This window comes from Pholis gunnellus (assembly GCF_910591455.1).
Source record: "Pholis gunnellus genome assembly, chromosome: 12".
In the NCBI taxonomy this organism is placed as follows: Eukaryota; Metazoa; Chordata; class Actinopteri; order Perciformes; family Pholidae; genus Pholis; species Pholis gunnellus.
Genome location: NC_136539.1, coordinates 20,564,961 through 20,578,375, shown reverse-complemented (window position 1 = coordinate 20,578,375; position 13,415 = coordinate 20,564,961). Strand labels below are relative to the sequence as shown.

The following is a 13,415-nucleotide window of genomic DNA, read 5'->3' as shown; positions in this document are numbered from 1 at the left end:
GATAAACACCTACGCATCGAGTAGGAAGGCATCACGCAAGCGTCCAACGGATCAGAACAAATCCAAGTGTGTGAATGTGTGAACGGTGCATGTTTGTATATTCGTGGAAAAAAAAAACTCATTTCATTCTCCTCTCGGGACTCTTTCTTGCCCTCGACAAACCCGCCCAGTTTGATCCATCCACCCCCCAGCCCAGCCCAGCCCTGTAGGCTTCCCCTCTTCAGGAGACACACAGTGTTAGTGGGTTTACGGCGAGTCCCTTTCACAAAGCAACGTTCAGACAGTATAGAAGCCAAGCAGAGCAATGCAGAGCAGCACGAGAGGTGGCAAAACAGGGAGACATCTAACAGGTTAAAGAGCGTAGGAGATCCAGTAGACAAGAGAGAAAGAATTGATTGTGGGGTTTGGACGAGAGGGTTCACACAGATTCACAGAGGGATTGAGGTGTGTGTGTGTTTGAGTGTGTGTGTGTACCTTCAGGTCCCTCCTCTCCAGGTGCAGCAGCTCCGAGCCTCTGATGTCGTGTCGGATGAAGGTGTCTCTGTACTCCCCCAGACTCAGCTGTTCCAGCCAGACGCCCACCTCCTCTGTGCCCCATCTCTCCACTACACACACACACACACACACACACACACCGACACACACACACAAACACACACACGGGGCAGAGCAGAGAGGGGCTCAGGGCGCCTCACAGGTATGCACACACACACACACACACACTGTCACACACCAGAAGCTCTCACTCTCACACTTCACTCAACCGCTTGTCCCATTCGTGTGCTCTCAGGAATATGTCATTTCACACACGACCCTCACAAATGGGAACACATTTGTGGTGAATCACTGAAGGGAAAGATGGAATAAAGATGGAGGGAGAGCACCAGAGAGGAAGGGAAGAGGGAGAGCAGTGGCGGCAGCTGGCGGAGGAGTTTGACAAAGGCCAAAGGTCGGTCAGAACAAGGCGGTGGCCGATGTCGTTCCAGGGAGACTGGAGGTGGGGGGGGGGGGGGGGGCATGCATATCATCGACCAATATCAGAACACACAGAAAAGTAAAGGGAGAAGTAGGAAGTAAAGGGAGGCGGAAGCCTGTGCGGTCTGCAGGAAACACAGCCCAACTAATCAAGAACCAGCCTGCGATGAGAGGAAAGGGCTTCCACTCTCTAACCCCGTCTGTCTGTTGACGTATTCTTATTGGTCCTATTATGTAAATGAATATCTACCCACTTAGTGCGCAGCAACATCGAGTTAGATTTGGTCATCTAGAAATCAAGATATTCACTTTAATGTGCAACAAAAAAAGATTTGATTCCTGGCTGTTTCATGTTGAAATGAAATATTGGATCCCTGCAGGCTTTTCCCTTGTTGCAGCCTTGTTCTTCTCCTGACTTTGCGCCTTCTGAAGCCATGTAGACGGCGAGATGAGAGCATGAATGGAGGGGAGGAGGGAGTGTGCGAGTTGATGGTTGGAGGTCAGACTGTGGGATACAACACCTCAAACACACACCCATTCTTCTTGTTTCTACCAGTGGATTATAACGAGGCAAGACCTTTATGCGTGGACTGTAATGTGACGATTGTGACGGGCACAGTAACCACGCCATGACGATCGTTGGAAGAACCAAGTTTGTTGAGTGCGTGAGTTTAAACACAGCAGCCAGAAAGTACTAATGAATTAGCACGGGATGGCAGCACTTCTAGATACCTGCTTTCCAGGAGTGGAAGTATTTAATTAAAAGTGTGAAATGATTTCCGCAGCTTCTAAGCAGAGGGACACAGAAAAACATCCCATTCTACACTTTAAACCTAAACCTCATACATCGGTTGACCAATCAAATCTCACTTAGCTAATCATGTAGATCTATTTGAGCTCTCACTTTGTCACTCAGCGGATTCCTGATTTAATGCTCCCATCCTTTCAAATCAAAGGCAGTGGCAATCGTGAAATGAGGCCAACAGAGATCCCCGTGGCAGATGAGGCCGACTCTGACTGACTCCCCGTCCTTTTAAGCGGTCTGTCTGTCCGGTCTGTTCGCTAGTGAGGGAAAAGTGTGCACAGCCCTACCTGACTGAGGGCTTGTCTTCTTGGCGGCCTTCTCCTTCTTGAACTTGGGCACTATGCGAAACATGCTGCTGCGACTGTTCCTCTTGCCGTAACCCAGAGAGTGGTCCTGGTACATAAGCACAGTCAACCTATAGCCTTTCATTTAGCTACTCAGATCTCCCGTTACGTGGAGCCATGTTACACCCAAGACATACAGTATTATGCGTTTATGCTTTCAGCGATGATGCGCAGGAGTAAAACACAATGGTGGCAATGTTATACACGTCTTCATATGTGCGTGTGCGAGAAGTTTGCTGAAGCTGCTCACCTCCTCATCATTGGGCTGCAGTATGTGGTAGAGCCAGGGGATCTCGCCCAGTTTGCCCAGTTCCAGCTCCACGCTCTGCAGAGCACTGGACAGCTGATCCTCCTCTGGCTGGTCCAGTTGCTGCAAGGGGAACACACACACAAACCTATCCTTTAATGCCATAGTGTGGTTAAGACATTAAATAATGTGTGGTAAAAAACTATAAAGTCCCCATGATAACTCACCAGAGAGACTCGGCCCAACAGCAGGGACTCTGTCTCGTTGTACAGAGCCTTGACAGTGCTGGCCACCTCTATAGCTGTGTTTCTGGTCAGACTCTGGAAACGGGATACAACCGTTATTAATAAGTATAATCTCACACATTGTACAACAAACACAGCAGTGAAAGCGTACTTTATACAACAATTCTGGTAGCTGATTCTCATTTTGAGCATTTGAATAGCTCCAGTACAAAACTAGTGCAGTCATACTCATAAGAATGTATACGGGAAGTGGACGTAGTCTCCGTGACGTCACCCGTTGGTTTGGGGACTACGGTTTTAAAGGCTTGAGTTCGGCGTTTTGCCTGTCGCCAACTTGGTATATTTCACCAGAAGTCATGAAAGGGTGACCATCATTTACTAAATGAACATCATGCTGTATTGAAGAAGACTTGAAACTAGAGATTGAGACCATAAACTCATGTTTACAATGTTTACTGAGGTAATAAATCAAGAGAGACGTAGAGACATTTTCTCATAGACTTCTATACAACCAGAGGAGTCGCCCCCTGGTGGACATTAGAGAGAATGCTAATTTAAGGCACTTCCGCATTGGCTTCACTCTTCAGAACCGGAGGTTGTGGCCTGGTGATAGCACATGCTATGCTATAAATTGGCCTTTTTCAGTTTGTCAAGTCATCAAGGAATGTCTTTAAAAAGTGAGGGAAATGTGACACGTTCCAAAGGATTCATCCGTAACAACATACACAGAGAAAAATATTAATGTTTTGAAATACTTCAATCTAAATTGTGTTTAAACAAAAAAACTGCAGCTTCCGCGGACACATCATTCACAGGTTCATGAAAACATCCCAATGCTCAACGTAGGAAGAGAAACACGACATGTTTGTGTGATTCGTGTCGATCGCTTACCTCCGGGAACTTGGGGTGTGTTTTGTTGATGGCGTGAGACGAGGCATTAACAGCATGAGCCAGCTCCTGCTCTAAGAACCCATTGGTCTTTGCAGCCTCGCATATCCTGTGATCAGACGATGTCAGTGGGCAAAAAAATAAATTATAAATGATGATTTAACATATATGTAAAGCCTGTGTGGCCTTCTAGAGTGAGACCTGCTATTCATTCAGCGTTATGTTTACCTTGTAATGAGCTCCTCTGCTGCTCGGGCGCACAGCTGCACCAGGGCGGCCTCCTCCTCTGTAGCCAGATCCACAGACTGTTGTGGGTAGAGGTGAGGCCGCAGAGGAGGCTTGTCATACTTCAACTTGTCCTCCCATGACTTCAGGGTGTTCTCAAACGCCTACGAGGGGGAAATCAAAAGGATGAGTGCATAATCTTGCAAAGCGTTGTCCATCTACCAGGACGATTCACTCAAAACCCAGCCTCACCCGGTCTCTGGTGAGCATCTGAGCTCTGTTCTTGTGCTGGATCTTGATGACTCCGGGCGGCTGGATCCAGGCCTCACCGTCCACCTGAATGGGAACTCCCTCGTCCCCCAGGATAGTAATCTTCACCGTTCGACACTGATTCGGGCAGAGAGGCACACTTTCACATAAACATATTCCTATAAGCGTGTGCATTTTGCTTGTTTTATGTGCGTTCTCACCTGTGCAATGCGGTGGTGTTGCAGCTTGATGACTCTGGACACGGCCATCTGCATGCTCCCAAACACAGCCACAACTTCCAGGATCTTATCGTCAAATGACGGGGCACAGAAGATCTGCACGGCACAACGGTGACATTCAGGAACCAAACAATGCGTTCATCCATTTCTCCAAACCTCTCCACTTCCCTGCCCTGTCTGTGGCACTGAGTCTTACTGACGATGCACATAAAAACAGCATAATAATATAGATATAATAATGCATAATATGTGATTATAACTTACTTTAAGAGGTCATGGTTTGCTTTCAGTGAACATTAATTTTACAACATTTTGTTTGTTGATCTGGCAAACATTTAATTATTTTTTACACTTTACTTAAAGCATACAATGACCACTTGGATTAACTTATAATAACATTTTAACAGCGATTATAATTCATTGCTTATATATTGCCTCAAAGGAGAAAGTTTTCCTTGTCAGCTGCGTTTAGCTGCAGCCTGAGTGAGAAATGAATTGTTTCTGAAAGGAGAGGCTAACCGACAAGTCTGGCATTGATCTCTGTCTGCAAACTGCACCGTGAAAAGGTCAAAGCAATGAGGAGTCAGCATCTGCCCGAGTACATAGAGAGAGCCTCAGCAACAACAACAAAAAATGAGCAGGATAGGTAACATTTCGCTGCGAGATTAAATGATCAAACATGATCTGACGCGTTGTCATGTGTGGCCCGGGTCACTAGATGGAAACCAAAGCCCGCTCAGTAAAGCCTTCTGTACGGCGCCTACCGCTGAAGTAGAGGAGGTAACACGTTGATCTGTGGAAGCGACATCTCTCTATTTGAACTATATGAGTATTTTAACTCTATTTTCATATAACCTCACTCTTTGTTTTATGGTGAAGCTACAGGGCAGCCGCAATGCGTCAAAAATGTACGATTGAACCACAAAACAAATAGATCTATTTGAGACTAAGATACAAACTTAAACTGTCACGTTTTAGTGTGTGTCTGTGTGTATGCGTGCAATAACTAAATGTCCTCTCCCTGTTCCCTCCGCTCCAACGAAACCGTTACATAACACCAAATGCACATACTGTATGTGTGTCCAAGGGTAAACTCTGCAGGGGCTCACTAAGGGGTGTGTTTGTGTGTGTATGTGGGTGTGTGGGTGGGTGAGCGTGCAAACTGACTCTAATCCCTCAGCAGCCCTTGTACTCTGGGCCTTAAACAAACAAGCACAAATATCTCTCTAACCATCCCTCCCCCTGCACCTCCAGGCTATCGGGGTCATGCTCAACCAGGATCCAGGCAGTCTTTCCATATTTAACAACAGAGAAAATGAGAGAGGTGGAGTTTTGATCCAGCGGTCCGGCCAACTGCTGACATTGGCTTGAGGAGACATTGGCTCTCTAAAGGTGATCTCAGTCGCCTACCAAGGGCTTCCAGCCAGATTGGAACATTACAAAGAGTTCCTCTTGTGTGCTGTAAGTGTACTCACATCATCCTCCTTGGTGCCGCCCCAGAAGTTGGTCCCGCCTGCGTAGCTAGGAATGTTTAACACTGCGATCCCCTGAAGGCTGGGCAGGGGGATGTACTGGCCGTCACACTGGGAAAGACAAAATAACAACCGAGCGGACCAGTGAGTGAAGGGAGCAGGGAAGCTAAACGTACTGTATGTGTCTGTTGCAGAAATCTGTAGGTTTCATGAACATCAAATCTAATCGGGCTGTGCATTGGCAAGAATATGGCAATACAATATGTATCATGACACAGCGGTCATGATTCAATATACCGTGATGTATTGCTCTAAGCAAGACGGTGTATTGGGTTTTGTTTTTATAGTATACAGAACACGCCAACATTTCCATAAATTCGGAGTAAAAACAAGTTAACAGTGGGATCTGCATTTCCATTTATCAGTCTCTGCAACATCCAACACCACACAATGAACCACTGTCTGCCACAAATCTTTGCATGCAAACTGTGTTTTTGAGAATCAAGAAATTTGAGAATAATATTGCGACACACAATATTTATCTTATACCCCAAAAATCTAAGATATTTTACTCCCTTTCGTTGCTACCTTTATTTCACTTGAAGTCCAATTTCACAGCAAAAGCAAAGAGCCGTAGAGCCATAAAAGGCGACCATTTCTCATTGGACAGAATTACATTTCTGTCGTATAAATGGGCATTTAAGACAGGCATTAAACCTGATACGAATCCTAAATACCCAGATGTCTAGGCAGGTGGCCATATTTGGTAACATTTCATATTTTTGTTTTAAAGGACTTAAACTTAAATAGTCTCATAAAGCAAGAAGAATATTTCCTCTTTTTGTTTTACAGGACCTTATATTGGGAGGACATCACTTCACGACACTCCTGCACCCGATGAGCACACAATATTCTCGGCTGTAAGTGTTTTTATTCTGGAAAAGCGTGTCAGCAGGCAGCTGTTCTGGAGACGTTGTTTCTCCTGAACAGTCCAAATCAGTCTCTGAATAAATTTGAGGTGAGAAATAAGCTGTGCCGTTGCGGAATCATGCTTCCCCCTTACATCCGCACGGATTAAATAGGAGTTTAAGAGAGACTCTTGAGAGGTGGCAGAGTAACATCTTCATCTAAATCACTCCCCACTGTTTGCAGATTGGTGCCTTCAGCTGCCGGGGACTACAGGTGTCAAGTAGATGTTTTTTGTTATAAAACACTAAAGTTTTATAATAAAGCGTGCAGGATGACGTCTGCACAACTTTTTCAGACTCTTTCAAAGTAAAGCGTTCCTCTGCTGTTCCTCCCTTTCTCACCTCGAGCTGGACCTTCTGCTCCAGATTCTTGTATGTTCTCTGCAGAAGCTCCTTTGTGCCCAGAACGCCGTACCACATCATGTTCTTGGTGCGACTCCTGTGTGGGAGGGATGCAGAGGGGGAGATTTACGGTGTGGTGAAAAACAAAAAGGGTTTTACGGCGGACAGATGGAAGGAGTGCAGTTGTAAACCACCCAGATACAAGAAAGTTTCCCACTTAATAAAAGGATACTTACTTTTTTAAGAGTCAGAACACATCAAAACAAGCAATACCACCTTGAGTAATTATAATAAATGTAGTATATGAGGAGGAATACAATCATTTATAAAGCTTTCTAAATATAAATGTAGGCAATGAAGCAGCTTACATGATTAATTGATGGGATTGCTTGATTGGCTGAGAGATGCCTGGTAACAGAAATGTGTCTCACCTGCATTTCTCTGGGTGCTCCTCTCGCTTGTTGTTGAACTCCAGGGAGATCTTGGCGTCCAGGCCGATGCCGAAGTAGTTGTTCATCACACACTTCTCCATGTAGCCCTCTCTGACGGACACACAAGTAGACAAACAGTCAGTAAGCTGAAGCTCACACACAAATACACCACGGACAAAGCGATACACGGACGTGGGTATAGATTTACACACGAACGGTCAGAGAGAGAAGGACAGATATTCAAAAAGTGACGAAGATGGGAGGAGACGCGCAAACGAGGAACGTCGCTTACAGTGAGTCGAGGTCGGGGTCGATGAACGGTGTGGCACCAAAGGGGTCGATGTTAGCCAGCAGCATCTTGCTAATGATGGAGCTGCCAGCGATGGAGGCAGCCAGACCTGCCCGCAAGCCTGCACACACACACACACAAACAAACAAACACACACAGACGGACATCTGTTACACGAGGCTGAGCTGAAATATCCAAGTGACCCCTGTCCTTGTGTGTTTCGTTAAGGTCAGGAGAAAAGGAAATGAAAACAGAAACCGATGCGTTTACCGGGGCAGATGATGCGCGTGTTGAGTACGGGGAGGTTCTCCTTGCTGGTGGTGAAGGGGGTGATGGAGAAGGAGCTGAAGGACTGCGTGCTGCGGCTCACTCTCCTCTCCGTGGGAGAACAGGGACTCTTAATAGCTGGAGAGACAGAGAGAAAGATTCCTATCATTCACGTCAATGTGTTTCTCTCCTCAAATTGTTTAAACATTTTTGGTTCATTATTCGTGGTTCCTTGGGGCAGAACACAATAGAGGGTACACAATGACCTCACTGTTTAATGTGATGCCCCGCTCTCATCCCACCAGGGGGCATCACAAAACTCGCCACAGCTGCTGTGAGCGGGTACGGCTGCCAAACAAACTCATATTTTAAAAAGTAAAAGCCGTCTTTGACAATAATTGTCATATAATAATCCATATAATTAGGTTGATACTCAATGGTCAATTGATATTAAATCATTGTATTCATATTCATATATATGTGTATGTATGTGTAGGCATATTCCACCAGAAATAATAGGACTTTTATTATAGCCTTCAGAATAAGAGCAGGGAATTAATAAAAGGTAATAAGTATATTAAGTAATGTCATTTTAGAGAAACAAAGTTGGGATCTTGAAGTGAGAAAAAACACTGCAATTCTTGAGGATAAAGTGTAAGTAAACAGAAGTGTTTTGACATATAATTGTGAAATTGTTGTTATTTTTAGTCAACATATATTTGTGAAGATGATGCTTTAACTCTGGATTTGGGAGCTAAATATTATTGTTGTTGCTGTGCATGTACCAAGCTTGATTTGTCAGCCACTAATAAGAAAAATACAAAATAAAATGGTATTCTTTATTTATTTAAGGAAGATATACAGCTGTGTTTATACATATGTATATGTGCATACATATAGACACAGCATTGCACATCGCGTGCAGCATGCAAGTTAAATTGGGAAAGAAATCTGTAAAACATTTAGAAATGTGCGTGCTTAGTTAGGTAGTGTCACACCGAAAAAAGCTTCACCTTGCCTCTCTTCCTTTTAGCTTTCAGCTGTTTTTCCATGTGAATGCACGATGACAGCCTCTGAACATCGCGTGTTTGCCACACGGCACCATCACTGCTCATGTTGACCCCACGTGAATCCTCCACGGGGCAACAAATACATGCAAGAGCGGGCCGACTGGGAGGCTAAGATTTACCAAAACACTGGTTTAACAATCCCTTCTGCTCGCACTGATTGTTTTTTGATTTGTGTCCAGGTCAGGAAGGAGCGAGGAGGCGACAAGAGGAAACAAGGAGAGGACACAAATCGGAGGGTTTGACTGATACCTCCTCGTCTTCCAACGGCTGGAAAATGTGTGGAAGGAAGGAAGCAGCCTTATGATAAACAGGAAGAACTTCTGCCCCTAAGACAATAACACATCCTGTGGCCGTCGCACACACACACACACACACACACACACACACACACACACACACACACACACTCACATGGAGGCACAATAGACGTCCACGCATGCATGTGCATCCACATCCACGCTGCCTATATTACACAGATTCAGATGCGTATGAACAGGCACACACAGGCTTCATGGTTGTCCCGACGCTGCAGTTTCGACAGGTTCAATCATTTATTATTAAAGAAGTTCTCTGTTGCTGCAGACTGAAGATGGAGAGATAAACAGCTCGGCTCGCTGCAAGAGATGGAATATGACAGGAGAGCAGGCTTTTCTCCGTGCGCTTTTAGCCCTAATCCTTGAGTTTATTTATGACAGGAAACATGATTTGCGTCAGCAGCACTTTTTTCTTTTCTTTCCATTAGCTATGTGTCTGGTTCTGCAATATACACAAGGGGGCGACATTTAAATCCTGTGTGATCTCCTATTGCACCAAATCACTTCACAAAGCAGAATAATCTTAAAAGTCTTCTGTTTACAATGTAGAGAAGGGCAGAGAACGTTTCCCTCTCTCAGTGGAACAGAGATGGGAGGGATGTGTTGTAACACGTCGCCGAATTACAAAGTTATCTTCTTAAAATAGACCTCCACCACTCATTAAATAAGATATCCTTTAAGTGACAAGAACAATGCCAGCTGGCAAAGTGGGACACTTGGAAATCAAAGAGGCAAGGCCGGACAGGTTAAGTGCTTTGGAAATGGCCCCGGGATGAAAATGCATCAGTGGAGAGCGGCTAAAAAAGGTTTGCAGGACATGCAGGTTTACAGATTTGAGACGGGGCAGCAGCAGCAGCAGCAGCAGCACTTACATGTCACTGCTTCCAGTTCCTTGGTGTCCTCGTCCTTCTCATTGTCTCTGTTCTCCTCCTCGTTTTCCTTCCTGAACTCCAGGGGAGACGGCAGCTCGGTGTTCTCCGTATGGGCGTTCTGCTCATCCACCACTGAACAAGACGAGAGGGATAAAAAGACAACGCGGTATGTGCCACAGGCCACAACGCACGTGCAGGACAACTTTCAACAAGTTGCAGGGTATCACGCAGAAGGCAGATTAAGCATTCATTTTTGCCTTATTCCTCACAAAAAACTGCTTTTCCAAATGTATGCCAACATGGAATGGTATTAATTCATTTTTTATCAAAGAAAACAAGTTGTATATAGTAGTTTCAGGTGGGTTTTGCCTCCATAACAACTCGGTATCTGTTACCTCTCTCGGCCTGTTCTATGATCTGCCGCAGGGCTTTCTTCAGACTGTTGGCCCGGAGCATCATCTGCTCCCTGCTTTTGAACAGCTGATGTGGGGCCCCTCCTCCTCCTTTCTCCGTCTCCTCCTCCTCCATCTTCTCCTTCAGCTCCGTCAGGCTCTCCTCGCTGGCCTCCTCCTCTTCCTCCTCCTCCTCCTGCTCCTCCTCCACGATAGGAGGAGTGGAGTGGGGGAGTGAAGGTAGAGCCTGGCACTCTGAGTTGAGTGTCTGGAGGAGGGAGTCCAGTTTCTCATTCAGGACGGCACACTGGGGGGGAACAAACAAGAGGATAGATGTAGTGCTGTGGCAGCATTCAGAGGAAATGTAATATACAGGGCGTGGCGGGTGACGGATGCTAACTGCACTGTTTTTGAGGCTTACTTTGAGAGACATCGTGTCGCACTCCTCACTGTTGTCTGTGCTTTTTTCGTAGGCTTTCCCCACTTTGGAAACAAAGTCCTTCACTGTTTCACACAGGATCCTAAACAACAGGAGGAAAACATTCGTGTTTGGGGTCATAACGTATGACAAACAAAAGATGACATCGATCAGACCCCTGAGTGACTTTTCCAATTTTAGCATTTTGTGCTGTCCTTTCTCATTTTCAGTTCTGCAATCTTATCATATTTCATGTATCTTATTGTTTCTTTCTCATTATTTATTGAGTGCATGTTCATACCAAATTGCTGTATACAGTGTATATATGCCATACGCATACAAAGCAACCTATTATATTTATCATTCCACATTTATTCCAGCACCCTTTGCACTCTGCACCATTGGACTATTGTCTTACTGTTAGATAGACGGATAGAAAAACTAGGCCGCCTGTTAGGGGTCGTGCTTGTGCTTTAAAAACACGTACTTGGCAGAGGAGATGACCACAGAGTTCTGCTCAGAGTTGAGGATCTTTGTGAGGTGAGCAGCTACTGAGTCCTCGTAGGCTGAAATGTGAAACTGGAGAGAAAACAAACGTTGAGGACACACATGACGGTTTGTTTGTCTTGCAGTAATAAGCATTATAGTTGAAAGCAGATTTTCTCTCATCAGTACAACATTTTAGAAAAGTATGTCATGAGTCAGGGTTTCGTCAGGAAATTCCCTTTTCTTTGTCCAGTTTTGAACCACAGCTGAGGTGAAGTTGACTTGAAAATGGTCCGGCACTCTTTCCAGCATGTGCTCTGCTACCCTCTGCTCCCGTTCGTCTGGACGCCCTGCTGGGTTTGATTGTGTCTACTGACGCGTGTGAATATCTGTCGGCTCCTTGTGAGTACCTGGCAGTCGTCGGCTCCCTCGGGCGTGGTGGGGCAGCTGTGTTTGGGCGGGATCTTAATCTCGTAGGTCATGATGCTCCAGCGGTCCAGCATCTTGGTGCTGGCCCTCTCCAACTTCTCCAGGATCTGGGGCAGCTGGGTGTCGTCGTCGCACGAAGGGCCCCAGCCCAGCACCCGGGCCAGATCGTTGCCCGTGCCCAAGGGCAACACCCCCAGCTGGCACTGAAACACGTGCAGAGGGTTTATTTTGGCATCCGGGGAATTCATCCCTGCTCCAATCAAAAATGAGGTCTGTGTGTGTGTGTGTGTGTTTGTGTGTGCATGCATGTGTGTGTGTATAATGAGTGTGTGTCTTTATGTAAGCTGGCCAGGGGCAAAGGCAAAAAAGCTCAACTGGCACACTGGCCAAAGACACATCGCATCTACTTGCAGCTCATTCTGTTCTGGCAAGTTCTGCATTCAAAAGGAGGATTTATCTACCTAATGTGATTTTTGATAGAAGGCACTTGTAATTTATTTGGAATCCAGGCGAAATAGCTGAACCGTCATACAAATAATATCTAAAGTTTTGCTCAATGCGGTTTCAGTTTACCTGTTTGTGAAGATTGAGTTTGTCGATCTCTGAGAGGACCCAGCCCACACTCCCATCGCCTCCACACACCAGGATCCGAAAGTTGTCAAACTTCTGAAACAGGCGCAGACTAACAAAAACACACACACACGCACACACACATTTATTTACTTAATCTATAGGATCAGCCTTTAACTGTGGCAAGCGATGTTCTGGAATGCAGTCCAGGAGCTGTTTTCTGTTTGTTTTCCTCACCCGAGGTGCGGCCCACCGTTGACCAGGTCAAAGACTTGAGCCGGGTTGAGGAGCTGCTTGAAGCGTCGTAGGAATTTAACCCCCTGGTTGTCACCACTTTTGGAGTTGACAAAGACCAGGAGGGGACTGGCACACGACGGGGGACAGGTGGCCTTCCAGAAGCCTGAGGAGGAAATGGCGACAGAAAAGGAGAAAAGTGAATATGTGTTGAATGCTCTGAGCACAAAAACCTACATTTCATACAACTCAAAACAACCTGCGCGACTGGATAGTAGAGGTAAGCAGAGGAATATGTGTTTGTGTTATTTGACTAGATTGTTGTCTCTTGTGTGTCCAGGTCTCTGTGGTGGAGAGGAGGATATCATCTCCCAGATAGTATTCTTCATACATTTTCAGCATTCTATCTATACTTTTGTCATCCTGATTGTCCATGTACTGTAATGTTAATATATTTGTTTATTGCATGTCTGTGTGTCCTGGAGAGGGATCCCTCCTCCGTTGCTCTTCTTGAGGTTTCTTCCCTTTGTGTTTCCAACTTAAACACTTATTTCTTACTTAAAATCTAGGATCTAAGACCTGGTTTTGAAATGGCCTGCAGTTTTAATAAACTAGAATATGCCTAAAGCATATGTCTGATACAT

The 13,415-nt window shown here is 45.5% G+C and overlaps 1 protein-coding gene across 1 annotated transcript in view; it reads right to left on the bottom strand.

The window, feature by feature from the left end:
* Positions 1-13,415, bottom strand: part of dgkh (diacylglycerol kinase, eta) — a gene marked incomplete at its 5' end in the record, with an annotated part of 51,550 nt that overhangs the window by 3,032 nt on the left and 35,103 nt on the right. The window contains 20 exons of the mRNA XM_079169606.1: positions 475-605; positions 2,068-2,173; positions 2,375-2,494; positions 2,599-2,691; positions 3,508-3,613; positions 3,733-3,893; positions 3,982-4,116; positions 4,200-4,313; positions 5,693-5,800; positions 7,000-7,096; positions 7,431-7,541; positions 7,723-7,840; positions 7,990-8,124; positions 10,243-10,374; positions 10,638-10,941; positions 11,056-11,155; positions 11,540-11,631; positions 11,949-12,170; positions 12,541-12,649; positions 12,775-12,937. Coding sequence (XP_079025732.1) covers positions 475-605; positions 2,068-2,173; positions 2,375-2,494; positions 2,599-2,691; positions 3,508-3,613; positions 3,733-3,893; positions 3,982-4,116; positions 4,200-4,313; positions 5,693-5,800; positions 7,000-7,096; positions 7,431-7,541; positions 7,723-7,840; positions 7,990-8,124; positions 10,243-10,374; positions 10,638-10,941; positions 11,056-11,155; positions 11,540-11,631; positions 11,949-12,170; positions 12,541-12,649; positions 12,775-12,937 — 2,657 coding nt within the window. The remainder of the gene's footprint in view (positions 1-474; positions 606-2,067; positions 2,174-2,374; positions 2,495-2,598; positions 2,692-3,507; positions 3,614-3,732; positions 3,894-3,981; positions 4,117-4,199; positions 4,314-5,692; positions 5,801-6,999; positions 7,097-7,430; positions 7,542-7,722; positions 7,841-7,989; positions 8,125-10,242; positions 10,375-10,637; positions 10,942-11,055; positions 11,156-11,539; positions 11,632-11,948; positions 12,171-12,540; positions 12,650-12,774; positions 12,938-13,415) is intronic.